This window comes from Bufo bufo, chromosome 1, assembly GCF_905171765.1.
Source record: "Bufo bufo chromosome 1, aBufBuf1.1, whole genome shotgun sequence".
NCBI classification, from domain to species: domain Eukaryota; kingdom Metazoa; phylum Chordata; class Amphibia; order Anura; family Bufonidae; genus Bufo; species Bufo bufo.
The window spans coordinates 722,452,431-722,479,579 of NC_053389.1; the positions used below are offsets into that span (position 1 = coordinate 722,452,431).

At 44.3% G+C, this 27,149-nt stretch overlaps 1 protein-coding gene across 1 annotated transcript in view; it reads right to left on the reverse strand.

Annotated features, from left to right (window-relative positions):
* The window catches only part of WDR76 (WD repeat domain 76), a 140,738-nt gene that overhangs the window by 44,425 nt on the left and 69,164 nt on the right, over positions 1 to 27,149 (reverse strand). Inside the window, 2 exon segments of the mRNA XM_040415662.1 lie at positions 23,511 to 23,560; positions 23,865 to 23,954. Of these exon segments, the coding sequence (XP_040271596.1) occupies positions 23,511 to 23,560; positions 23,865 to 23,954 (140 nt within the window).

The window sequence follows — 27,149 nt, forward strand, 5'->3', positions numbered from 1 at the left end:
AAGGTTAAGAAATGACAAGCTCAGAGTCTTGTCTACAAATGCTCGCAGTTTAGGGAATAAGATCAATGAACTTGAGGCTATAATGGCATCTGAGAATATAGATGTAGTGGCTGTTACTGAGACGTGGTTCAAGGGGAGTAATGACTGGGATATATCAATACCAGCGTTCTCTCTATACAGGAAAGACAGAGAAGGCAAGAAGGGGGGAGGGGTGGCCCTGTATGTGAAAGACAGCATAAAATCGAATTTGATACAAGTTAGCGAGAACAATTTAGAGTCAGTTTGGGTTACCTTGCAGCTTGATAATCATAAGGTAACTCGTCTAGGTGTGATATATAGACCACCTAGCCAAGTCAAAGAACTAGATGATCTACTAGTTGAGGAAATAGCTAAAATGACATTGAAGGGGGAAGTTATCATTATGGGAGACTTCAATCTTCCTGATGTAAACTGGAAAACCAAAATAGCTAGTTCTGCCAGGAGTACAGATATTCTAAATTCCCTACTGGGATTATCTCTACAGCAAGTAGTTGAGGAGCCAACCCGGAAGGAGGCCATTTAGATTTAGTATTCACAAATGGGAATTTGGTATATGATATTACTGTAGGGGAAAGCTTGGGATCTAGTGATCACCAGTCAGTGTGGTTTACTAGAAGTACAGTGACTGAGTCACACCACACAAAAACAAAAGTTTTAGATTTTAGAAAAACTGACTTTTCTAAAATTAGATTTGTGGTATACGAGTCCCTATCAGATTGGAACAGTTTCATTGGAGTCCAGGAGAAATGGGACTACTTAAAAGAGGCACTATTGAAGGCAACAGAAAATTGGCTTGTCAGTAAAAGCAAAAAAAGGAAAAGACCACAGTGGTACTCAGCAGAAGTGGCCAAAATCATTAAAAACAAAAATATAGCATTTAGGAATTACAAAAAAAAAAAAACGAGGATGACAGGCTAATTTACAAGATTAGGCAGAGAGAGGCCAAACAAGTTATAAGAGCTTCTAAAGCACAGGCAGAAGAGAAATTAGCTCAGTCAGGGAAAAAAGGCGATAAGGCATTCTTCAGATACATAAATGAAAAAAGGAAACTAAAACAAGGAATTACAAAATTAAAAACAAAAGAAGGAAGGTATATGGAAGAAGATAAAGAACTAGCTGACTGCCTCAATGAATACTTCTGTTCAGTCTTTACGAAGGAAAATGAAGGAAAAGGACCTCAGTTAGGAAATAAGACTAATGAATCTTTTGATGCATGTGTCTTTACAGAGGAAGAGATCCTAAGTCAGCTGTCTAAAATCAATACAAATAAGTCACAGGGGCCTGATGGGATACACCCAAAGCTATTAAAAGAGCTCAGCGGTGAACTAGCAAAACCATTAACAGATTTATTTAACCAATCACTGGCAACAGGAGTCGTCCCAGAAGATTGGAAATTAGTAAATGTTGTGCCAATTCACAAGAAAGGTAGTAGGGAGGAATTGGGCAACTATAGGCCAGTAAGCCTGACATCAATAGTGGGGAAATTAATGGAAACCATACTTAAGGAGAGGATTGTGGAACATCTAAAATCCCATGGATTGAAAGATGAAAAACAGCATGGGCTTACTTCAGGGAGATCATGTCAAACTAATCTGATTGATTTTTTTGATTGGGTGACTAAAACAATAGATGGCGGAGGTGCAGTAGACATCGCTTATCTAGACTTCAGTAAGGCTTTCGATACTGTCCCACACAGAAGGCTTATCAATAAATTGCAGTCTTTGGGCTTGGACTCCCATATTGTTGAATTGATTAGGCAGTGGCTGAGGGACAGGCAACAGAGGGTTGTAGTCAATGGAGTATATTCAGCCAAGGTCTTGTTACCAGTGGGGTACCTCAGGATCTGTTCTGGGACCCATATTGTTTAATATCTTTATCAGCGAAATTGCAGAAGGCCTCGATGGTAAGGTGTGTCTTTTTGCTGATTACACAAAGATTTGTAACAGGGTTGATGTTCCTGGAGGGATACACCAAATGGAAAAGGATTTAGGAAAACTAGAGGAATGGTCAAAAATCTGGCAACTAAAATTTAATGCGGATAAGTGCAAAATAATGCACCTGGGGCGTAAAAACCCAAGAGCAGAATATAAAATCAGTGATACAGTCCTAATCTCAGTATCTGAGGAAAGGGATTTAGGGGTCATTATTTCAGAAGACTTAAAGGTAGGCAGACAATGTCATAGAGCAGCAGGAAATGCTAGGAGAATGCTTGGGTGTATAGGGAGAGGCATTACTAGTAGAAAGAGGGAGGTGCTCATGCCGCTCTACAGAGCACTAGTGAGACCTCATTTGGAGTATTGTGCTCAGTACTGGAGACCATATCTCCAGAAGGATATTGATACTTTGGAGAGAGTTCAGAGAAGAGCTACTAAACTGGTACATGGATTGCAGGATAAAACTTACCAGGAAAGATTAAAGGACCTTAACATGTATAGCTTGGAAGAAAGACGAGACAGAGGGGATATGATAGAAACTTTTAAATACATAAAGGGAATCAACAAGGTAAAAGAGGAGAGAATATTTAAAAGAAGAAAAACTGCTACAAGAGGACATCGTTTTAAATTAGAGGGGCAAAGGTTTAAAAGTAATATCAGGAAGTATTACTTTACTGAGAGAGTAGTGGATGCATGGAATAGCCTTCCTGCAGATGTGGTAGCTGCAAATACAGTGAAGGAGTTTAAGCATGCATGGGATAGGCATAAGGCCATCCTTCATATAAGATAGGGCCAGGGGCTATCCATAGTACTCAGTATATTGGGCAGACTAGATGGGCCAAATGGTTCTTATCTGCCGACACATTCTATGTTTCTATGAGGAACCAGCTACATTTGTACTTTGCTCAGAAGCAGTGATGGTCAGTTCGCAGTGTTCGCTAGCGAACACATGCGGGCTGCCATCTTTAGTAAGGTACACTCACCCGTCCGGCGATGCACAGGTACGCCCTTACCCTGTGCCGGGAGCCGGTCTGGAATCAAATGCGGTCACCGGGAGCAGACAGTTCCGAGAACCACCGCCGGGGGCCTTCATCGGGCTGTTCTCGGAATTGCCTGCTCCGCGGACCGCATTTGATTTCAGACCGGGCCGAAGCACAGGTAAGGGCTTACCTGTGCATCGCCGGACGGGTGAGTTACCTTACTAAAGATGGCAGCCCACATGTGTTCGCTGGCGAACACTGCAAACTGACCATCACTGCTCAGAAGCCCCAGGCAGATGGGCGTGTGCTCAGTCTAAAAGAGGCGCTACCCTCAAATAAATATTACAAGAAAATTTAGACTGGCACATTCTTATTCATAGTCATAGGTGCATATCCATAAAGCAAACATAATTAATAAAAAAATAATGACTGCAGACACATATAAGCAGTAAAGCTGAGAAATGGGGATCATTCTAATTTCAAGTGGTACTATGCCTACTATAAATTGATCAATGGAAGCTCTTAGCGCACATTTTGATCAAACTTGTGTCGGGCCCATCTACTAAGTGTCAAAGTGGCTCTCCAATCATGTCATTTTAATTCTCAGTTTCTTATTGATTCAATCATGTTTTTCCATTATACTTACCCTTCAGCCCGTGTTACCCACACGGACATACCATATCTTTCCTCATGTTATGGATGAAATACTGTACATTATGATCAATTTTTTCAATATTTGTATTTTTTGATACTCATATTTATATGTATCCATTGTTTTTGCATTTATAGCTTGATAAAGGGCACCAAACTGGGCCCGAAACGTCGCAACAAGCAATAAATGTAACTCTGAGACTGTACCACTGGTAAAATAAATGTGTTTTTTTTTAAATCAAATCTTTTTTATTGATTTTCAATAAGATTTTATGCAAACAACCCAAAAAGGGGAAAACATAAACCCTCCCTCTCCCCCCCTCCCCACACCAAGAGTCCTGGGTTCGCGGTTGTAAGAAAGTCCATAGGAGAGGCATCAATGATGGCTTCGTATTACTCCCAGAACCATAGTCCTAGAAGATCTTCAGGATAAGCCATTGTTTGACTTCCCATTGGTTCTTCATTTTCCATATGCAAATCCAGCATCCACTCCAACTATCTCCCAACCTTACTTACAGATCATCATGCAGTACGTTCCCATCACCATTCAAAGCAACAAGTCTACTACATTAAACCACAACATTATAATGTGATATCCAAAGAGGCCATATTTTTTCGAATTTCTTATTACTCCCTCGTTTTTGGTATACGTAACTCTCTAGTCTTACCAGCATATGAATCTTATCCACTAAGTTCTGGATAGCCGGGGAGACAGAGGCAATCCAGTGAAACGCAATTAGCTTCCTTGCCTGGTAAAGGATTCTTGTGATCGCTACTCTAAGCTCAGGGTAACAGGTATCTCTTTGGGTATATCCCAGAATACAGATTGTAGGAGTTAGATCAATAGTTATATCAAACACATTACAGACTAAGTTCCCCACATCAGATCAATATCTTCGCAGCCTTGGGCAATTCCACATTAAGTGAATTAAATCAGCATTATGTGCGCCACATCTAGGGCAAGTATCGTCCGTCCTATACCCCATTTTGTGTAATAAGACTGGAGTTCTGTACACTCTATGCAGTAATAGCGATTGTGAGACCCTGTTGGCCTCACTTACCGCTACCACCGGGAAATCCTCCAATACCTCCTCCCACTGTTCCATTGTTAAGTCAGTGACATCATGTTGCCATTTGGAATATAGCTGTAGCGGATGGGCCTTGTGTAACGCCTCAATTAAGCTCAGATAAAACGAGGAGATCACCCCTCTTGTATCCCCCAGGGAGGTAATATGAGTAATAATCGGATGTGAATCAGCAGAGACTATTTTCTCCTTACGGTCTTGTGTTTGTACAGCATGTCGTACCTGAAGGTAGACATAAAATAACGTCTTAGGCAGTCCAAACTCTTGCTGTAACATATTAAAGGATTTAAGACAGTTATTCTCATATAGCTGACACATTCGATTAACCACTTAAGGACCACAGGTTTATACCCCCCTAAAGACCAGGCCCTTTTTTACAAATCGGCACTCCACAACTTTAGCGGTTTATTGCTCGGTCATGCAACTTACCACCCAAATGAATTTTACCTCCTTTTCTTCTCACTAATAGAGCTTTCATTTGGTGGTATTTCATTGCTGCTGACATTTTACTTTTTTTGTTATTAATCGAAATTTAAAAAACGATTTTTTTTGCAAAAAAATGCAATTTTTCACTTCAGTTGTAAAATTTTGCAAAAAAAACGACATCCATATATAAATTTTGCTCTAAATTTATTGTTCTACCTGTCTTTGATAAAAAAAAATGTTTGGGTAAAAAAAAAATGGTTTGGGTAAAAGTTATAGCGTTTACAAACTATGGTACAAAAATGTGAATTTCCCGCTTTTTGAAGCAGCTCTGACTTTGAGTACCTGTCATGTTTCCTGAGGTTCTACAATGGCCAGACAGTACAAACACCCCACAAATGACCCCATTTCGGAAAGTAGACACCCTAAGGTATTCGCTGATGGCATAGTGAGTTCATAGAACTTTTTATTTTTTGTCACAAGTTAGCGGAAAATGATGATTTTTTTTTTTCCCCCAACTTCTCCTGAATACGGAGATGTGTTTTGGGGTGTCATTTTACATATACCCATGCTGGGTGAGAGAAATATCTTGGCAAAAGACAACTTTTCCAATTTTTTTATACAAAGTTGGCATTTGACCAAGATATTTATCTCACCCAGCATGGGTATATGTAAAATGACACCCCAAAACACATTCCCCAACTTCTCCTGAATACGGAGATACCACATGTGTGACACTTTTTTGCAGCCTAGGTGGGCAAAGGGGCCCACATTCCAAAGAGCACCTTTCGGATGTCACCGGCCATTTTTTACAGAATTTGATTTCAAACTCCTTACCACACATTTGGGCCCCTAGAATGCCAGGGCAGTATAACTACCCCACAAGTGACCCCATTTTGGAAAGAAGACACCCCAAGGTATTCGCTGATGGGCATAGTGAGTTCATGAAGTTTTTATTTTTTGTCACAAGTTAGTGGAATATGAGACTTTGTAAGGGAAAAAAATAAAAATAAAAAAATCATCATTTTCCGCTAACTTGTGACAAAAAATATAAAAGTCTAGGAACTCGCCATGCCCCTCACGGAATACCTTGGGGTGTCTTCTTTCCAAAATGGGGTCACTTGTGGGGTAGTTATACTGCCCTGGCATTTTCCAGGGCCCTAATGTGTGGTAAGTAGGTAAATGACCTGTGAAATCCTAAAGGTGCTCTTTGGAATGTGGGCCCCTTTGCCCACCTAGGCTGCAAAAAAGTGTCACACATGTGGTATCGCCGTATTCAGGAGAAGTTGGGCAATGTGTTTTGGGGTGTCTTTTTACATATACTCATGCTGGGTGAGAGAAATATCTCGGCAAAAGACAACTTTTCCCATTTTTTTATACAAAGTTGGCATTTGACCAAGATATTTATCTCACCCAGCATGGGTATATGTAAAATGACACCCCAAAACACTTTGCCCAACTTCTCCTGAGTACGGCGATACCAGATGTGTGACACTTTTTTTGCAGCCTAGATGCGCAAAGGGGCCCACATTCCTTTTATGAGGGCATTTTTAGACATTTGGATCCCAGACTTCTTCTCACGCTTTAGGGCCCCTAAAATGCCAGGGCAGTATAAATACCCCACATGTGACCCCATTTTGGAAAGAAGACACCCCAAGGTATTCAATGAGGGGCATGGCGAGTTCATAGAAATTATTTTTTTTGGCACAAGTTAGCGGAAATTGATTTTATTTATTTTTTCTCACAAGTCTCCCTTTCCGCTAACTTGGGACAAAAATTTCAATCTTTCATGACTCAATATGCCCCTCAACGGAATACCTGGGGGGTGTCTTCTTTCCGAAATGGGGTCACATGTGGGGTATTTATACTGCCCTGGCATTCTAGGGGCCCTAAAGCGTGAGAAGAAGTCTGGAATATAAATGTCTAAAATTTTTACGCATTTGGATTCCGTGAGGGGTATGGTGACTTCATGTGAGATTTTATTTTTTGACACAAGTTAGTGGAATATGAGACTTTGTAAGAAAAAAAAAAAAAATTTCCGCTAACTTGGCCAAAAAAATGTCTGAATGGAGCCTTACAGAGGGGTGATCAATGACAGGGGGGTGATCAATGACAGGGGGGGGTGATCAATGACAGGGGGTGATCAGGGAGTCTATATGGGGTGATCACCCCCCTGTCATTGATCACCCCCCTATAAGGCTCCATTCAGATGTCCGTATGTGTTTTGCGGATCCGATCCATCTATCATTGGATCCGTAAAAATCATGCGGACGTCTGAATGGAGCTTTACAGGGGGGTGATCAATGACAGGGGGGTAATCAATGACAGGGGGGTGATCAGGGAGTCTATATGGGGTGATCACCACAGTCATTGATCATGCCCCTGTAAGGCTCCATTCAGACGTCCGTATGCGTTTTGCGGATCCGATCCATCTATCAGTGGATCCGTAAAAATCATGCGGACGTCTGAATGGAGCTTTACAGGGGGTTATCAATGACAGGGGGGTAATCAATGACAGGGGGGTGATCAGGGAGTCTATATGGGTGATCACCACAGTCATTGATCACGCCCCTGTAAGGCTCCATTCAGACGTCCGTATGCGTTTTGCGGATCCGATCCATCTATCAGTGGATCCGTAAAAATCATGCGGACGTCTGAATGGAGCTTTACAGGGGTGTGATCAATGACAGGGGGGTGATCAATGACAGGGGGGGTGATCAATGACAGGGGGGTGATCAGGGAGTCTATATGGGGTGATCACCCCCCTGTCATTGATCACCCCCCTATAAGGCTCCATTCAGATGTCCGTATGTGTTTTGCGGATCCGATCCATGTATCCGTAAAAATCATACGGACATCTGAATGCAGCCTGACAGGGGGGGTGATCAATGACAGGGGGGGTGATCAGGGAGTCTATATGGGGTGATCACCCCCCCTGGAGGCTCCAGGGAGACGCCTGTATGTGTTTTGCGGATCCGATCCATCTATCAGTGGATCCGTAAAAATCATGCGGACATCTGAATGGAGCTTTACAGGGGGGTGATCAATGACAGGGGGGGTAATCAATGACAGGGGGTGATCAGGGAGTCTATATGGGGTGATCACCAGAGTCATTGATCATCCCCCTGTAAGGCTCCATTCAGACGTCCGTATGCGTTTTTGCGGATCCGATCCATCTATCAGTGGATCCGTAAAAATCATGCGGACGTCTGAATGGAGCTTTACAGGGGGTTATCAATGACAGGGGGGTGATCAGGGAGTCTATATGGGGTGATCACCACAGTCATTGATCACGCCCCTGTAAGGCTCAATTCAGACGTCCGTATGCATTTTGCGGATCCGATCCATCTATCAGTGGATCCGTAAAAATCATGCGGACGTCTGAATGGAGCTTTACAGGGGGGTATCAATGACAGGGGGGTGATCAGGGAGTCTATATGGGGTGATCACCACAGTCATTATCACGCCCCTGTAAGGCTCCATTCAGACGTCCGTATGCATTTTGCGGATCCGATCCATCTATCAGTGGATCCGTAAAAATCATGCGGACGTCTGAATGGAGCTTTACAGGGGGGTGATCAAAGACAGGGAGGTAATCAATGACAGGGGGTGATCAGGGAGTCTATATGGGGTGATCACCACAGTCATTGATCACGCCCCTGTAAGGCTCTATTCAGACGTCGTATGCGTTTTGCGGATCCGATCCATCTATCAGTGGATCCGTAAAAATCATGCGGACATCTGAATGGAGCTTTACAGGGGTGTGATCAATGACAGGGGGGGGTGATCAATGACAGGGGGGTGATCAGGGAGTCTATATGGGGTGATCAGGGGCTAATAAGGGGTTAATAAGTGACGGGGGGGGTGTGTAGTGTAGTGTAGTGGTGCTTGGTGCTACTTTACTGAGCTACCTGTGTCCTCTGGTGTCGATCCAAACAAAGGGGACCACCAGAGGACCAGGTAGCAGGTATATTAGACGCTGTTATCAAAACAGCGTCTAATATACCTGTTAGGGGTTAAAAAAATCACATCTCCAGCCTGCCAGCGAACGATCGCCGCTGGCAGGCTGGAGATTAACTCTCTTACCTTCCGTTCCTGTGAGCGCGCGCGCCTGTGTGCGCGCGTTCACAGGAAATCTTGGCTCACGCGAGATGACGCCAATCGCGTTAGGTAGCCTGAGGGAGCCGCCGCGATGGCGCCTTTTGCGTTACAGTTGCGGCAACTGGTTAAGACCATAGACGTCCCATAATTTCGCATTAGTTACCGTGTTTAGCTCTTTGTACAGGTAGTTAGGCCAGATCGGGGTAAGTGGTGTATACCCTTGGATTCCTACAATCTATTTAGCTTTCCACCATACTGTGTGTATGGTGCGTAAGATATCATATTGCCTACCCTTGTCATAAAAAACTCCACCCTCCAAAGCTGCCATTACATCCTTAGTATGGATAAGCTGTTGCACGACTCGCCCAGCAGTGCTCAACTTATCTGCCTCTCCCCATCCCCAAAGATGCTGTAATTGGGCCGCTATATAATACATCCGTGGGTCAGGGACACTCAACCCCCCTGGGTTTTGGATCTACACAGCACCGCAAGTTTAATTTGGGGTGTTTTCTTTTTCCAGATAAGGTCTCGGAATATTGCATTAATAGAATTAAATATTCGTAAGGGAATCCAGGACGGGGAGTTATGTAAAATGTACAAGAGCTGTGGCATAAGGATCATTTTTAACAAGTTGGTGCGACCGATGAGTGACAAGGGAGTCTAATCCACACTTGGATCTTTCCGCCTGAATTTATCTAATAGCGGTAATAAATTAAAACGGATAAAATACGAGGATCCGCCGATACCTGTATACCCAGATACTTAAAGGAGGGTACAACCTGCAAACCCGCAGTAAAACTATCATCTGTCTGTGTAGTATTTCCCAAAGGCATTAGCATTGACTTTGCCCAATTAATAGTCAAGCCTGAGAGACGCCCCAAATCATTAATGATTTGCATAGCTGCTGGCAGAGAGGAAGTCCAGTCATCAAGAAATAACAAAAGGTCATCCGCATAGAGAGCGACCTTTTCCATTAGTGACTCGCAAGTGATACCCTTCACCGCATCTGCCTTTCGGAGAGCCTCTGCCAAAGGTTCCACCGCGATTGCGAACAATAGCGGTGAAAGAGGACACCCCTGTCTAGTCCCCCTGTGCAATTCAAAGGAGTCAGAAAGATTGTCATTCACCTGTAGTCTAGCAGGAATATGAATTGGAGTAAAAGGAATACATGACCTCTACCACCTGCTCCGGGGAGGTACATATCGACCTTCTGAATTATGCAGAGCTGGGTATTGTTGTGACTTAGATGAAGATCAGATCACATTTTATGACCAATTTGTGCAGAAATCCATATCATTCCAAAGGGTTCCATACTTTTTCTTGCAACTGTATGTGTGTAAAAACACTTAATAATAAACAATGGCTTACAAAGATCAAACCATAAATATGACCACCTTCAATGCCATTAAGCAAAACATGTCTATAAACATGTAAGGTGCAAACATATTGATCGGCATAATGGGTGCAATAAACACTGAGACATGATATAGGCAGAGTCCGTCAACACCAAACTAAAGACCACCTCAACACGCGTTTCACCTCTGGCTTAGAAGCCGATCGTGTCAGTTGAGAACCTTATGATCGCTATCTGGTGGTTTTGGCCACATCAGTGTGCACTCTGTCTGGAGGAGTGCACTCTGTCTCCTTCGTGTTTTCAGCAATATTTGTTTCATGTATTCATTTTGTATTATTGTACTCATGTATTAATAAAATTGCGATATATTCTTTTACTTTGGACTAATGCTTTTTTTTTTTTGAGCTGTTAGCCACTGAAGCCCTATTGGGAACATGTAAGGCAGCATATCAAGGCAGGTTGGGACAATGAGAATCCTATTTCACTGCAGGCTTGTATATTCCACTACATTTCTGTGGACCCTCAGGCAGGCATATCCAGACTGGTGGCTAACGGTATTCATTAACCACCTCAGCCCCCAGTGCTTAAACACCCTGAAAGACCAGGCCACTTTTTACACTTCTGACCTACACTACTTTCACCGTTTATTGCTCGGTCATGCAACTTACCACCCAAATGAATTTTACCTCCTTTTCTTCTCACTAATAGTGCTTTCATTTGGTGGTATTTCATTGCTGCTGACATTTTTACTTTTTTTTGTTATTAATCTAAATTTAAACGATTTTTTTGCAAAAAAATGACATTTTTCACTTTCAGTTGTAAAAATTTTGCAAAAAAAACGAGATCCATATAGATAATTTTGCTCTAAATTTATAGTTCCTACATGTCTTTGATAAAAAAAAATGTTTGGGTAAAAAAAAAATGGTTTGGGTAAAAGTTATAGCGTTTTCAAACTATGGTACAAAAATGTGAATTTCCGCTTTTTGAAGCAGCTCTGACTTTCTGAGCACCTGTCATGTTTCCTGAGGTCTAACAATGGCCAGACAGTACAAACACCCCACAAATGACCCCATTTCGGAAAGTACACACCCTAAGGTATTCGCTGATGGGCATAGTGAGTTCATAGAACTTTTTATTTTTTTGTCACAAGTTAGCGGAAAATGATGATTTTTTCTTCTTTTTCTTACAAAGTCTCATATTCCACTAACTTGTGACAAAAATTAAAAACTTCTATGAACTCACTATGCCCATCACGAAATACCTTGGGGTCTCTTCTTTCCAAATGGGGTCACTTGTGGGGTAGTTATACTGCCCTGGCATTTTAGGGGCCCAAATGTGTGGTAAGGAGTTTGAATCAAATTCTGTAAAAAATGGACCTGTGAAATCCGAAAGGTGCTCTTTGGAATATGGGCCCCTTTGCCCACCTAGGCTGCAAAAAAGTGTCACACATCTGGTATCTCCGTACTCAGGAGAAGGTGGGGAATGTGTTTTGGGGTGTCATTTTACATATACCCATGCTGGGTGAGAGAAATATCTTGGTCAAATGCCAACTTTGTATAAAAAAATGGGAAAAGTTGTCTTTTGCCAAGATATTTCTCTCACCCAGCATGGGTATATGTAAAATGACACCCCAAAACACATTCCCCACCTTCTCCTGAGTACGGCAATACCAGATGTGTGACACTTTTTTGCAGTCTAGGTGGGCAAAGGGGCCCATATTCCAAAGAGCACCTTTCGGATTTCACAGGTCATTTTTTACAGAATTTGATTTCAAACTCCTTACCACACATTTGGGCCCCTAGAATGCCAGGGCAGTATAACTACCCCACAAGTGACCCCATTTTGGAAAGAAGACACCCCAAGGTATTCCGTGAGGGGCATGGCAAGTTCCTAGAATTTTTTATTTTTTGTCACAAGTTAGTGGAAAATGATGATTTATTTATTTTTATTTTTTTTCATACAAAGTCTCATATTCCACTAACTTGTGACAAAAAATAAAAACTTCCATGAACTCACTATGCCCATCAGCGAATACCTTGGGGTCTCTTCTTTCCAAAATGGGGTCACTTGTGGGGTAGTTATACTGCCCTGGCATTCTAGGGGCCCAAATGTGTGGTAAGGAGATGAAATCAAATTCTGTAAAAAATGACCTGTGAAATCCGAAAGGTGCTCTTTGGAATATGGGCCCCTTTGCCCACCTAGGCTGCAAAAAAGTGTCACACATCTGGTATCTCCGTACTCAGGAGAAGGTGGGGAATGTGTTTTGGGGTGTCATTTTACATATACCCATGCTGGGTGAGATAAATATCTTGGTCAAATGCCAACTTTGTATAAAAAAATGGGAAAAGTTGTCTTTTGCCAAGATATTTCTCTCACCCAGCATGGGTATATGTAAAATGACACCCCAAAACACATTCCCCACCTTCTCCTGAGTACGGAGATACCAGATGTGTGACACTTTTTTGCAGTCTAGGTGGGCAAAGGGGCCCATATTCCAAAGAGCACCTTTCGGATTTCACAGGTCATTTTTTACAGAATTTGATTTCAAACTCCTTACCACACATTTGGGCCCCTAGAATGCCAGGGTAGTATAACTACCCCACAAGTGACCCCATTTTGGAAAGAAGAGACCCCAAGGTATTCGCTGATGGGCATAGTGAGTTCATGGAAGTTTTTATTTTTTGTCACAAGTTAGTGGAATATGAGACTTTGTATGAAAAAAAAAAACAAAAAAAAAAAATCAGCATTTTCCACTAACTTGTGACAAAAAATAAAAAATTCTAGGAACTCGCCATGCCCCTCACGGAATACCTTGGGGTGTCTTCTTTCCAAAATGGGGTCACTTGTGGGGTAGTTATACTGCCCTGGCATTTTCCAGGGGCCCTAATGTGTGGTAAGTAGGTAAATGACCTGTGAAATCCTAAAGGTGCTCTTTGGAATGTGGGCCCCTTTGCCCACTTAGGCTGCAAAAAAGTGTCACACATGTGGTATCGCCGTATTCAGAAGAAGTTGGGGAATGTGTTTTGGGGTGTCATTTTACATATACCCTTGCTGGGTGAGAGAAATATCTTGGCAAAAGACAACTTTTCCCATTTTTTTATACAAAGTTGGCATTTGACCAAGATATTTCTCTCACCCAGCATGGGTATATGTAAAATGACACCCCAAAACACATTCCCCACCTTCTCCTGAGTACGGCGATACCAGATGTGTGACACTTTTTTGCAGCCTAGATGCGCAAAGGGGCCCAAATTCCTTTTAGGAGGGCATTTTTAGACATTTGGATACCAGACTTCTTCTCACGCTTTGGGGCCCCTAGAATGCCAGGGCAGTATAAATACCCCACATGTGACCCCATTTTGGAAAGAAGACACCCCAAGGTATTTAATGAGGGGCATGGCGAGTTCATAGAAATTTTTTTTTTTTGGCACAAGTTAGCGGAAATTGATATTTTAAATTTTTTTTCTCACAAAGTCTCCCGTTCCGCTAACTTGGGACAAAAATTTCAATCTTTCATGGACTCAATATGCCCCTCACGGAATACCTGGGGGTGTCTTCTTTCCGAAATGGGGTCACATGTGGGGTATTTATACTGCCCTGGCATTCTAGGGGCCCTAAAGCGTGAGAAGAAATCTGGAATATAAATGTCTAAAAAATTTTACGCATTTGGTTTCCGTGAGGGGTATGGTGAGTTCATGTGAGATTTTATTTTTTGACACAAGTTAGTGGAATATGAGACTTTGTAAGAAAAAAAAAAAAAAATTCCGCTAACTTGGGCCAAAAAAATGTCTGAATGGAGCCTTACAGAGGGGTGATCAATGACAGGGGGGTGATCAATGACAGGGGGGTGATCAATGACAGGGGGGTGATCAGGGAGTCTATATGGGGTGATAACCACAGTCATTGATCACGCCCGTGTAAGGCTTCATTCAGACGTCCGTATGCGTTTTGCGGATCCGATCCATCTATCAGTGGATCCGTAAAAATCATGCGGACGTCTGAATGGAGCTTTACAGGGGGGTAATCAATGACAGGGGGGTAATCAATGACAGGGGGGTGATCAGGGAGTCTATATGGGGTGATCACCACAGTCATTGATCACGCCCCTGTAAGGCTTCATTCAGACGTCCGTATGCGTTTTGCGGATCCGATCCATCTATCAGTGCATCCGTAAAAATCATGCGGACATCTGAATGGAGCTTTACAGGGGGGTAATCAATGACAGGGGGGTGATCAGGGAGTCTATATGGGGTAATCACCACAGTCATTGATCACGCCCCTGTAAGGCTTCATTCAGACGTCCGGATGCGTTTTGCGGATCCGATCCATCCATCAGTGGATCCGTAAAAATCATGCGGACGTCTGAATGGAGCTTTACAGGGGGGTAATCAATGACAGGGGGGTAATCAATGACAGGGGGGTGATCAGGGAGTCTATATGGGGTGATCACCACAGTCATTGATCACGCCCCTGTAAGGCTTCATTCAGACGTCCGGATGCGTTTTGCGGATCCGATCCATCTATCAGTGCATCCGTAAAAATCATGCGGACATCTGAATGGAGCTTTACAGGGGGTTGATCAATGACAGGGGGGTGATCACCACAGTCATTGATCATGCCCCTGTAAGGCTTCATTCAGACGTCCGGATGCGTTTTGCGGATCGGATCCATCTATCAGTGCATCCGTAAAAATCATGCGGACATCTGAATGGAGCTTTACAGGGGGGTAATCAATGACAGGGGGGTGATCACCACAGTCATTGATCATGCCCCTGTAAGGCTTTATTCAGACGTCCGGATGCGTTTTGCGGATCGGATCCATCTATCAGTGCATCCGTAAAAATCATGCGGACATCTGAATGGAGCTTTACAGGGGGGTAATCAATGACAGGGGGGTGATCACCACAGTCATTGATCATGCCCCTGTAAGGCTTCATTCAGACGTCCGGATGCGTTTTGCGGATCGGATCCATCTATCAGTGCATCCGTAAAAATCATGCGGACATCTGAATGGAGCTTTACAGGGGGGTAATCAATGACAGGGGGGTGATCACCACAGTCATTGATCATGCCCCTGTAAGGCTTCATTCAGACGTCCGGATGCGTTTTGCGGATCGGATCCATCTATCAGTGCATCCGTAAAAATCATGCGGAAATCTGAATGGAGCTTTACAGGGGGGTGATCAGGGAGTCTATATGGGGTGATCACCACAGTCATTGATCATGCCCCTGTAAGGCTTCATTCAGACGTCCGGATGCGTTTTGCGGATCGGATCCATCTATCAGTGCATCCGTAAAAATCATGCGGACATCTGAATGGAGCTTTACAGGGGGGTGATCAGGGAGTCTATATGGGGTGATCACCACAGTCATTGATCATGCCCCTGTAAGGCTTCATTCAGACGTCCGGATGCGTTTTGCGGATCCGATCCATCTATCAGTGGATCCGTAAAAATCATGCGGACGTCTGAATGGAGCTTTACAGGGGGGTAATCAATGACAGGGGGGTAATCAATGACAGGGGGGTGATCAGGGAGTCTATATGGGGTGATCACCACAGTCATTGATCACGCCCCTGTAAGGCTTCATTCAGACGTCCGGATGCGTTTTGCGGATCCGATCCATCTATCAGTGGATCCGTAAAAATCATGCGGACATCTGAATGGAGCTTTACAGGGGGGTGATCAATGACAGGGGGGTAATCAATGACAGGGGGGTGATCAGGGAGTCTATATGGGGTGATCAGGGGCTAATAAGGGGTTAATAAGTGACGGGGGGGGGGGGGTGTAGTGTAGTGTAGTGGTGCTTGGTGCTACTTTACTGAGCTACCTGTGTCCTCTGGTGGTCGATCCAAACAAAGGGGACCACCAGAGGACCAGGTAGCAGGTATATTAGACGCTGTTATCAAAACAGCGTCTAATATACCTGTTAGGGGTTAAAAAAAACACATCTCCAGCCTGCCAGCGAACGATCGCCGCTGGCAGGCTGGAGATCAACTCTCTTACCTTCCGTTCCTGTGAGCGCGCGCGCCTGTGTGCGCGCGTTCACAGGAAATCTCGGCCATCGCGAGATGACGCGTATATGCGTGACTGTGCGCAGCGCTGCCACCTCCGGAACGCGATCCTGCGTTAGGCGGTCCGGAGGTGGTTAAAGGGGTTGTCTCACTTTAGCAAATGGCATTTATTATGTAGAGAGTTAATACAAGGCATTTACTAATGCATCGTGATTGTCCATATTGCTTCCTTTGCTGGCTTGATTCAAATTTCCATCACATTATACATTGTTCATTTCCAAGGGTCATGACCACCCTGTAAATTCAGCAGCAGTGGTCGTGCTTGCACATTATAGGAAAAAACACCAACCTATCTGGTGGCCTGGACCATGGGGGTGTGTATAGTCACTCATGTGCAACAGCTCCTGTCCTAGCATTCTCGTATTTTCGCTGCATTAGTGGCCATAACCCCTGAAAACAAGCAATGTAAAATTTGATGGAAAAACAAATCCAGCCAGCAAAGGAGGCAATATGGGCAATCACAATACATTAGTAAGTGTCTTGTATTAACTTTCTCTACATGAAAAATGCCATTTGCTGAAGTGAGACAACCCCTTTAAGTGTGGTTGGTGGCGATAAAATGCATTTTGAGACACTTGTTGCAGGCCCGGGTTCCCTCATTAGAAGTTAAGGCTACTCTTAAAAATTCATGTCATACATGAGTAAAATAAAACTAGACATGACTGAAATAAGTTTTTTTTTTTTTAAATGAAGAAGTTGATGGAACCATTCAAACTAACAACTTGGTATCACAAAAAGTCTCTATGTGGTTCTTTAGGTAGGCTTTGAGGGAGGTGTTAGGTACATGGTGGTAGTGAGCAGTCACACATGTTTTCAATTTTAGGAGTGGGGAAGAGGTTTTGGCTCTAAATGTAGACTCTGTTTAAAGAGCATTTGTCAGCATGACCAACCCTACTAAACCAGGCATACTGAGTTGATCACACTGAGTAAAATGTTACCAGTCTTGTCTGTAAGGTGAACTCCTGCTAAAATATATTACTTTTTATTTTCACCCAAATTATCTGTTTTAAGCAACAAGGGGCTGGTCTGAGCCCTTGGGACAGCTCTAATGCAAAGCCCTTGTGCCGTGCGCACTCCCAATTTCCCTTTGATTGACAGTACTAGACATCTCATCTAGCCCTGTGTACTTGCTCCATGGATTGAAAACGGACCTGCTGCTGCTTCCCAAGTAGAACACTGGGCCAAAGTATCTAGCCATGTCAATGAAAGGTGAGGGCACAGAGGAGTTACATTAGTGGTGCTCCAAGGACTGAGGCCAGCCCCAAAGGTGCTCTAAATGAGTAATTTGCATAAAAAGTTATATATCTCGGCAGCGATTCACCCTGCAAATAAAAAACAGGTATCAGTTTACTAAGCATGATCCACCCTAATAGGCGATATGTCTGGTTTAATTTTTCATCATGCTGACAGATGCTCTTTAATAACAAGTATGGACTTACAGTGATGCAAAACTATTCTATGTCATGCATTTTTTGTATTAATTTTGCTCACTGTATCTATGGACAATGTCTATCCCTTAATAAAAATGTTTTTTTTTTTTTTTTTTTTAAAGTTGCTCTCTAGGCCATTGAGACCATACGGTTACAAGCACTGCAGCTCAAAAAAAACAGAACATCTCAGCTTTGCATAAAATTTGAAAACAGCCTGGTGTGGACGCAGGGATACTTTGTATTAGTGGTACTGTGAAACATGAAAAATCACTGTGGACTTGGAGCATGTCTTTATATTCTGGCCCACATTTACTAATCCTAAAGATGGCATAAGCTTATACGAACTGTCTAGACTTGCGCCACATTTATCACAGGGGCTCAGGCTGGATGATAAATCTGGTGCAAGGATAGACACTATTGGTTGGCTTACTTTGAGACAGAATTTTACACCAGAATTGTTGTGCGAAATGTTGAATATCAAGCCACGCCCTTTACCTTTTAGGACATACCCCTATTCTGGCCTAGACACAGAAACTTTTTAAACCTAGATATGCCACGTCAATCAGATTAGTAAATGTGGGACAGTCTGTTAAAACACCTGCTCCAAGTCCATAACAGATTTTACATGTTTTACAATACTACCAATGGTATGAAAGCTTTCAAATGATATGGAAACCTAAAAATACAGTGGATTTTATGCTGCAGGGCTTGCAACCATATAGTCTCAAAGAAAGCAACTTATAAGTTTATTTATTCTTTCTAACCATCTTGTGGGGTCAGTAGTATTTTTTTCCATGGATTATGGGGCAAATCTCCTCCGAAATATAAACCGGATTCCAAAAAAGTTGGGACACTATACAAATCGTGAATAAAAACTGAATGCAATGATGTGGAGGTGCCAACTTCTAATATTTTAATCAGAATAGAACATAAATCACGGAACAAAAGTTTAAACTGAGAAAATGTACCATTTTAAGGGAAAAATATGTTGAATCAGAATTTCATGGTGTCAACAAATCCCAAAAAAGTTGGGACAAGGCCATTTTCACCACTGTGTGGCATCTCTCCTTCTTCTTACAACACTCAACAGACGTCTGGGGACCGAGGAGACCAGTTTCTCAAGTTTAGAAATAGGAATGCTCTCCCATTCTTGTCTAATACAGGCCTCTAACTGTTCAATCGTCTTGGGCCTTCTTTGTTGCACCTTCCTCATTATGATGCGCCAAATGTTCTCTATAGGTGAAAGATCTGGACTGCAGACTGGCCATTTCAGTACCCGGATCCTTCTCCTACGCAGCCAAGATGTTGTGATTGATGCAGAATGTGCTCTGGCATTATCTTGTTGAAAAATGCAGGGTCTTCCCTGAAAGAGATGACGTCTGGATGGGAGCATATGTTGTTCTAGAACCTGAATATATTTTTCTGCATTGATGGTGCCTTTCCAGACATGCAAGCTGCCCATGCCACACGCACTCATGCAACCCCATACCATCAGAGATGCAGGCTTCTGAACTGAGCGTTGATAACAACTTGGGTTGTCCTTGTCCTCTTTGGTCCGGATGACATGGCGTCCCAGATTTCCAAAAAGAACTTCGAATCGTGACTCGTCTTACCACAGAACAGTCTTCCATTTTGCCACACTCCATTTCAAATGATCCCTGGCCCAGTGAAAACGCCTGAGCTTGTGGATCTTGCTTAGAAATGGCTTCTTCTTTGCACTGTAGAGTTTCAGCTGGCAACGGCGGATGGCACGGTGGATAGTGTTCACTGACAATGGTTTCTGGAAGTATTCCTGAGCCCATTCTGTGATTTCCTTTACAGTAGCATTCCTGTTTGTGGTGCAGTGTCGTTTAAGGGCCCGGAGATCACGGGCATCCAGTATGGTTTTACGGCCTTGACCCTTACACACAGAGATTGTTCCAGATTCTCTGAATCTTCGGATGATGTTATGCACAGTTGATGATGATAGATGCAAAGTCTTTGCAATTTTTCGCTGGGTAACACCTTTCTGATATTGCTCCACTATCTTTCTGCGCAACATTGTGGGAATTGGTGATCCTCTACCCATCTTGGCTTCTGAGAAGCTCTTTTTATACCCAATCATGTTGCCAATTGACCTAATTAGTGTTAATTGGTCTTCCAGCTCTTCGTTATGCTCAAATTTACTTTCCCCAGCCTCTTATTGCTACTTGTCCCAACTTTTTGGGGATTTGTTGACACCGTGAAAATTGGAATCAACGTATTTTTCCTTTAAAATGATACATTTACTCGGATTAAACGTTTGATCTGTCATCTACGTTCTATTACAAATAAAATATTGACATTTGCCATCTCCACATCATTGCATTCAGTTTTTATTCACAATTTGTTTAGTGTCCCAACTTTTTTGGAATCCGGTTTGTATATATATATATATATATATATATATATATATATTTAAAATAAAGGTAGTGTTATGTTTATTTCATATTGTTTATACTGCTGACTGTTCATTGTCTGTTCACTCATCAGTTTACACATTTATTTATTTGATGCTTTTGATATTTTAATCATCTAGTTATATACACTGCTCAAAAAAATAAAGGGAACACTTAAACAACACAATGTAACTCCAAGTCAATCACACTTCTGTGAAATCAAACTGTCCACTTAGGAAGCAACACTGAGTGACAATCAATTTCACATGCTGTTGTGCAAATGGGATAGACAACAGGTGGAAATTATAGGCAATTAGCAAGACACCCCCAATAAAGGAGTGGTTCAGCAGGTGGTAACCACAGACCACTTCTCAGTTCCTATGCTTCCTGGCTGATGTTTTGGTCACTTTTGAATGCTGGCGGTGCTTTCACTCTAGTGGTAGCATGAGACGGAGTCTACAACCCACACAAGTGGCTCAGGTAGTGCAGCTTATCCAGGATGGCACATCAATGCGAGCTGTGGCAAAAAGGTTTGCTGTGTCTGTCAGCGTAGTGTCCAGAGCGTGGAGGCGCTACCAGGAGACAGGCCAGTACATCAGGAGACGTGGAGGAGGCCGTAGGAGGGCAACAACCCAGCAGCAGGACCGCTACCTCCGCCTTTGTGCAAGGAGGAACAGGAAGAGCACTGCCAGAGCTCTGCAAAATGACCTCCAGCAGGCCACAAATGTGCATGTGTCTGCTCAAACGGTCAGAAACAGACTCTATGAGGGTGATATGAGGGCCCGATGTCCACAGGTGGGGGTTGTGCTTACAGCCCAACACTGTGCAGGACGTTTGGCATTTGCCAGAGAACACCAAGATTGGCAAATTCGCCACTGGTGCCCTGTGCTCTTCACAGATGAAAGCAGGTTCACACTGAGCACATGTGACAGACGTGACAGAGTCTGGAGACGCCGTGGAGAACGTTCTGCTGCCTGCAACATCCTCCAGCATGACCGGTTTGGCATTGGGTCAGTAATGGTGTGGGGTGGCATTTCTTTGGAGGGCCGCACAGCCCTCCATGTGCTCGCCAGAGGTAGCCTGACTGCCATTAGGTACCGAGATGAGATCCTCAGACCCCTTGTGAGACCATATGCTGGTGTGGTTGGCCCTGGGTTCCTCCTAATGCAAGACAATGCTAGACCTCATGTGGCTGGAGTGTGTCAGCAGTTCCTGCAAGACGAAGGCATTGATGCTATGGATTGGTCCGCCTGTTCCCCAGACCTGAATCCAATTGAGCACATCTGGGACATCATGTCTCGCTCTATCCACCAACCTCACGTTGCACCACAGACTGTCCAGGAGTTGGCAGATGCTTTAGTCCAGGTCTGGGAGGAGATCCCTCAGGAGACCGTCCGCTACCTCGTCAGGAGCATGCACAGGCGTTGTAGGGAGGTCATACAGGCACGTGGAGGCCACACACACTACTGAGCCTCATTTTGACTTGTTTTAAGGACATTACATCAAAGTTGGATCAGCCTGTAGTGTGTTTTTCCACTTTAATTTTGAGTGTGACTCCAAATCCAAACCTCCATGGGTTGAAAAATTTGATTTCCATTTTTCTATTTTTGTGTGATTTTGTTGTCAGCACATTCAACTATGTAAAGAACAAAGTATTTCATGTGTTATTTTTGTGTTCCCTTTATTTTTTTGAGCAGTGTACTTTCTGTTCTCCAATGTGCACTCGAATCATTTGTATCTAACCCCTACCATATCCTGAATCATAGGATCCACCTTTTCACACATACCAGCTTATGATTACATACATATACTGTATTAACAATGTTTTTGAATCTTAAACAGGGCTCACAACCCTAAACACGTGCGTCACCATCACACCATGCATGCACCATCACACCATGCGTGCGTCACCCAGCTCGGTCTTTCCTTGATAATGTCCCATCCCTATGCCAATCTCTACACCTGCCACATGCATGCACCATCATCCTGCAACACATGCGCCTTTCATTATCTCCTAACAGTGCCCTGTCACCTATCGTACAGCAATTTACCAATTCTTTCTCCCCATTTGGAGATTCTTGAAGACCTCCTCAGAGCCTAGCACTACCCATACAGTGTGTCCTATTATCATGTTTGTCATGCAGCCTTGCGTTCCATCACCACGTGAACTCACAGCCCTTATAAGCAATGTGGTAACTTAGCAATCAGACGCTGCTTCCTGCTATGATCTCCATACATATCCATTCATCGTAAACGACAAAGTTATATGTTCCTTGCTCAGCATCTCATCTTTCTGGGGATATGCTCTGACATTTTTCCGGGGAAGCTGGCATTCTTACGTAGCAGTATCCACTTGCTTCTATAACCCTTCCCCTGCATGGTGCCCGTCATTTTGACCAGGAGGGACAAAACTATAATTCCTGGATTATCTGATCTATCTTCCAACCTTCCAATTCCAGAGTCACCACCACTGCGAATGAAAGGGAAGAAGCCACGGCCAGAAGAGCTTGATCTCACTAAGTCAGCAAGTTTTCTGCATGGCTGTGACGCGGTTCGCACCGATTGGGCCGAAGTCACAGCAAGGCAGAAAACACTGTCTAATTTGGAGAACAAATGTCTCATCCCCCCTGTAACTCTGCTCCAGATTGCCATACTGGGTGCAAAATGGAGCCCGGGCCATAGTGGGACAACAGGGGGGCCAAATAAGAAAACAAAAACAGCATTGGAATCATCAGGGAAACATAGGGAATAAGAGAGAAAAATTGTCCTATCTTTGTCAGTAAAACAGACAAGAATAGGACATGTTCTATCTTTTTTGCAAGGCTGCGGAACAGAAACACAGATGCAAACAGCACACAATGTGCTATCCTCATCTTTTCTTGCCCTATTGAAATTAATGGGTCCCCATCTAATCCGCAAAAATGCATGAGGTTCTGTGCATGAGGCCTAAGGCAGATAGCACTGCCTCTCCCTGTGTTCAGCACGCACAGCACAACAGTAGACTCATCAATGTTAAACGTTACCTTTTGACACATGGCCTACTTTTACGCTGTTGACCAAGAGATGACACAATCTGTAAAACAGCAAAACAAATCTGAGATAAAATCACACACCAACCACTTATCACACAGAACATAATCATCAAACATTGCTCAGCTGGCTTTTCTTCTCTGAAGCACACAGAGCTAAGTATGGGTCATGCACAATACATTTGGTTCAATAAAGTGTTTGGAGATTGAAACATTTTCAAATCTTCACTTCTGTACATCACAACTATGGATTTGAAATAAAGCCATCAATATGTGATTATCATTAAACTGCACCTACTATTCACAGAACCAATGATGGTATGAGATTTCACACAAAATACAACCTACCTCAAGCAACCGCAGAGACTTTAGAAATTTTGCATTCTTTTTTATGTTCTTCAGCCTTTCAATCTCATATGCCGAGAACTGTTCAAGATTCTAAAAAGACAAGAATTTCCATGGTCTTTAAAATGTATTTCTAGTTTTTACTTTTACCCCACTTTCAAATTTTTTGTTTTATTTTTACACTTTATCGCCTCATTCTGCAAAACTATATTTCTCGTTAATGTCATTGAGAGGCCACAGCACATGGGTATACGCCCAGCTACCATTAGGAAGCGATGCTAAATATATATAAAAATAAATAAATTGGCTCTGACCAGGTGGGCTATACCCTCTCCACAGACATTAGGCTAATCAGTTTTAATCTAGTGTCCATAGGAGGCAGACACGCCCTGCTTTTCTTCTGCAGGTCTTGCTGCTATTTTTTTGCCTTTTTCTTGATTTTTTTCCTTCACTTTACAGGTATTATCCTGCAGCAAGGGGTCTTCATTGTGGATGACCACTTCAGTAGCAGCCCTTGTGGGGGAGTACCTCGCCGGTCACCCAGTCCCCCATTACTGCATCCACAGTGGAATACCGGTAATCCTACTGTAGTGCGAGTTTACCAAAGGGGTGACCCTGCAGTGTCGGAAGATGTCAGATGGCGAGTATGCTTCCTACCCTGGTTAGGGACTCCTTTCATCCATCGGGGTCCCTCTTCCCACTGGCAGTCCCCTTGCCTTCCTATTTACTTTAGTGCCCAGCTCGTGCCTGGACTTGGCGATGTCAGTTCCCACCTTTTTCCTGGCAGCCAGGGCCTCTGTGTGGCTCATTTTCTCTCTATATTGGGGTCGCTATGACCCTCAGTCCCTCCCTCCTCAGGGCATTCCATTCCACCCCTCCTCAGGTCCCACAGTATCTGCCCGCTTGGGGTGCTTCGTTTTCGGCCACGGCTTCTACTTTAGTTCCCGGCTGTGACTAGGCCGCATCAGTATTCCGCTTTTCCCCTGCCATCCAAGGGTTCTATTGGGCCATTTTTCTCACCAATGGGGGTCACTTTGAACCCCCTTTTCCATGCATAGCCCTTTCCCTCTTCCCAGCACCCTGCAGCATCAGTGCGCCAGGGTTGTCTCATTTTCAGCTAATGTATCTACTCTAGCCCCACGGCTTTTGCCGGTACTGGGCCGCACTCCTAGCCAACATTTTTTCAGGCTTCCCATTTTTTTCTAGGGGTGTTGCCTTCCCTCATAGACTTCTAGAGGTCTGTCCTTCACTGTCCAGTCCTGGTCCGGCAAGGAATTTGCGAGATTACCTTCTTTCCAGAGGGTGCCCTCCCCGCATCTATAGTGTTCTTGTTGGGACGTATTATCTTGGGCATCTGTTTGGTGGTTCGTGTTGGGGCGGGTCCCCCTGCCCTCCATCCCTACCCCAAGGGTTGCTTCTGCCCCTGTGGTGGCTGGAAGTTGCTGTGCAAATGGCCTGGCTGGCCTGCGTGCGGTGACTGGATCCTGGGCTCAGTTGGGTTGCCCTAAACTCTGTTCAGGGGTCGCAGTCTCCCCATGTGGGTTCCTCTTCTCCACCGTAGCCTGCGCCCATTCTCAGCTATGATTGATATTATGGCCCTTTTCCCTGCCCTCATTCTGCAGCATCGGCCCAGATGTTGTAGCCAATACACCATTATGGTTCTAGTGTGCGCTACACAGCCATATTACTCACTTACAAGAAGGAGTACCTGTACTCATAGAGATGTGCATATATGTATATCATTCTTCAGAAATCAAGATGGAGGGAGGCGTGGCCTAGCAGCGCATGGAGCAGGACGCATGAGCGCCGAGCTCCGCCATCAAGCCGCAATATTAGTGGCTTTGAATCCTCAGCACAGACCCCCACATGGGCAAGAAGCTGCCCAAGAAGCCCCCACAAGGGGTCATACCTCCTCCGGACCCCCCAAGCGCCGCCATCTTCCCCGCCCGACCTGGCTGTCCCTGCAGAAGCGCCCCCTCAGTGCTCTAGGGAAGGACAGGACCGCGAGACACCAGAACATCTCCCCATCGCTGAAGGGCTCATCGGCGTGCCTGGACGTTCTCTCTTTTTTTTTTGTTCCCCTTTAGGGACTCCACAGTTTTTTGACCACTCAAGGCCTAGGAAACTATGATGGTGGTGTAGTCGCCGCCTGTTGGTCACAATTGTTATTCTGTTTCTGACCTATTGGGTTTGCCCCCCCTCTTGGGACGTGACTGGTTCGGTCCCCAGACAGTGGGGCTCAGTGAGTCCGCCTTGCTGGCTATTGGTCCGACGGGGTCGGTCCCCTCTCAGATTTTTTTTTCTAGTCTGTTAATTCTACAGATTTAGTTTACGGTTCGTTTTTTGTGAAGTCTTGTGGTGTTCATGTCTTCCCCCCTCTCCCATACCCCCTCCTCCGTGTCTATCCCTTGCTCATGCTCTTCCTACCCCACAGAGAGCAGCCTGGAGGAGGCCCCACCCCCCTCCCTGGAGTGGACACCTCCTGTGCTTCTGTTACTACCTTCATAGCTGGTAAGACTCTATGCTACTCACTCCTCCTCAATGGTTAGGTGTGTCACCTTGAACGTTAAGGGTCTGGGCTCCAATGCCAAGAGGCGTCTGGTACTCCGGGAGCTCCGCAACCTACGGGCAGATGTGGCCTTCCTTCGGGAGACCCACTTCGACCAGACAGGATCCTTTGGCTTCGCCAAAAACTACTACCCACACGCCTTCTCAGCCCATAGTCGTCGAAAGGCAGGCGTTGCCAAATTGTTGTCAGCCTCCTGTCCCATTTCAATATCCTCCTCCCAAATAGACCCCGCGGGTCGCTAGGTCATTCTGGAAAGGATTTACCAGGGTCGCCCCATCGTACTCTGTAATGTGTATGCCCCCAACACCTCCCAACTTCCGTTTGTGCGTCGGGTCCTACACAAACTCCAAAGTCTGCTTCCAGCTGCGTGGATCCTGGGTGGGGATTTTAATATGCTTTTCTCAGAGAATGCGGACCGCTTGTCCCTTCTCTCCACCCCTCCGCCCTCGTGTCGCCTGGTTAGGAACTTTCGTAGCGTGATCAGGCGGTTTGCCCTCTACGACACATGGAGGGTGGATAACACCCCCCCCCATAAATTGCACACCCGGATAGATGATAGATTACTTTTTTGGCAATGCTCTGACTCTGAAGATGATGCGCGATGTTACCATTTGACTTATCTCATGGTCAGACCACGCCACCGTTACCCTCAACCTCTCTTCTCAACCTGTACCACAACGCACTTGTCATTGGCGCCTAAACGAGGTAGTTCGGGGCCA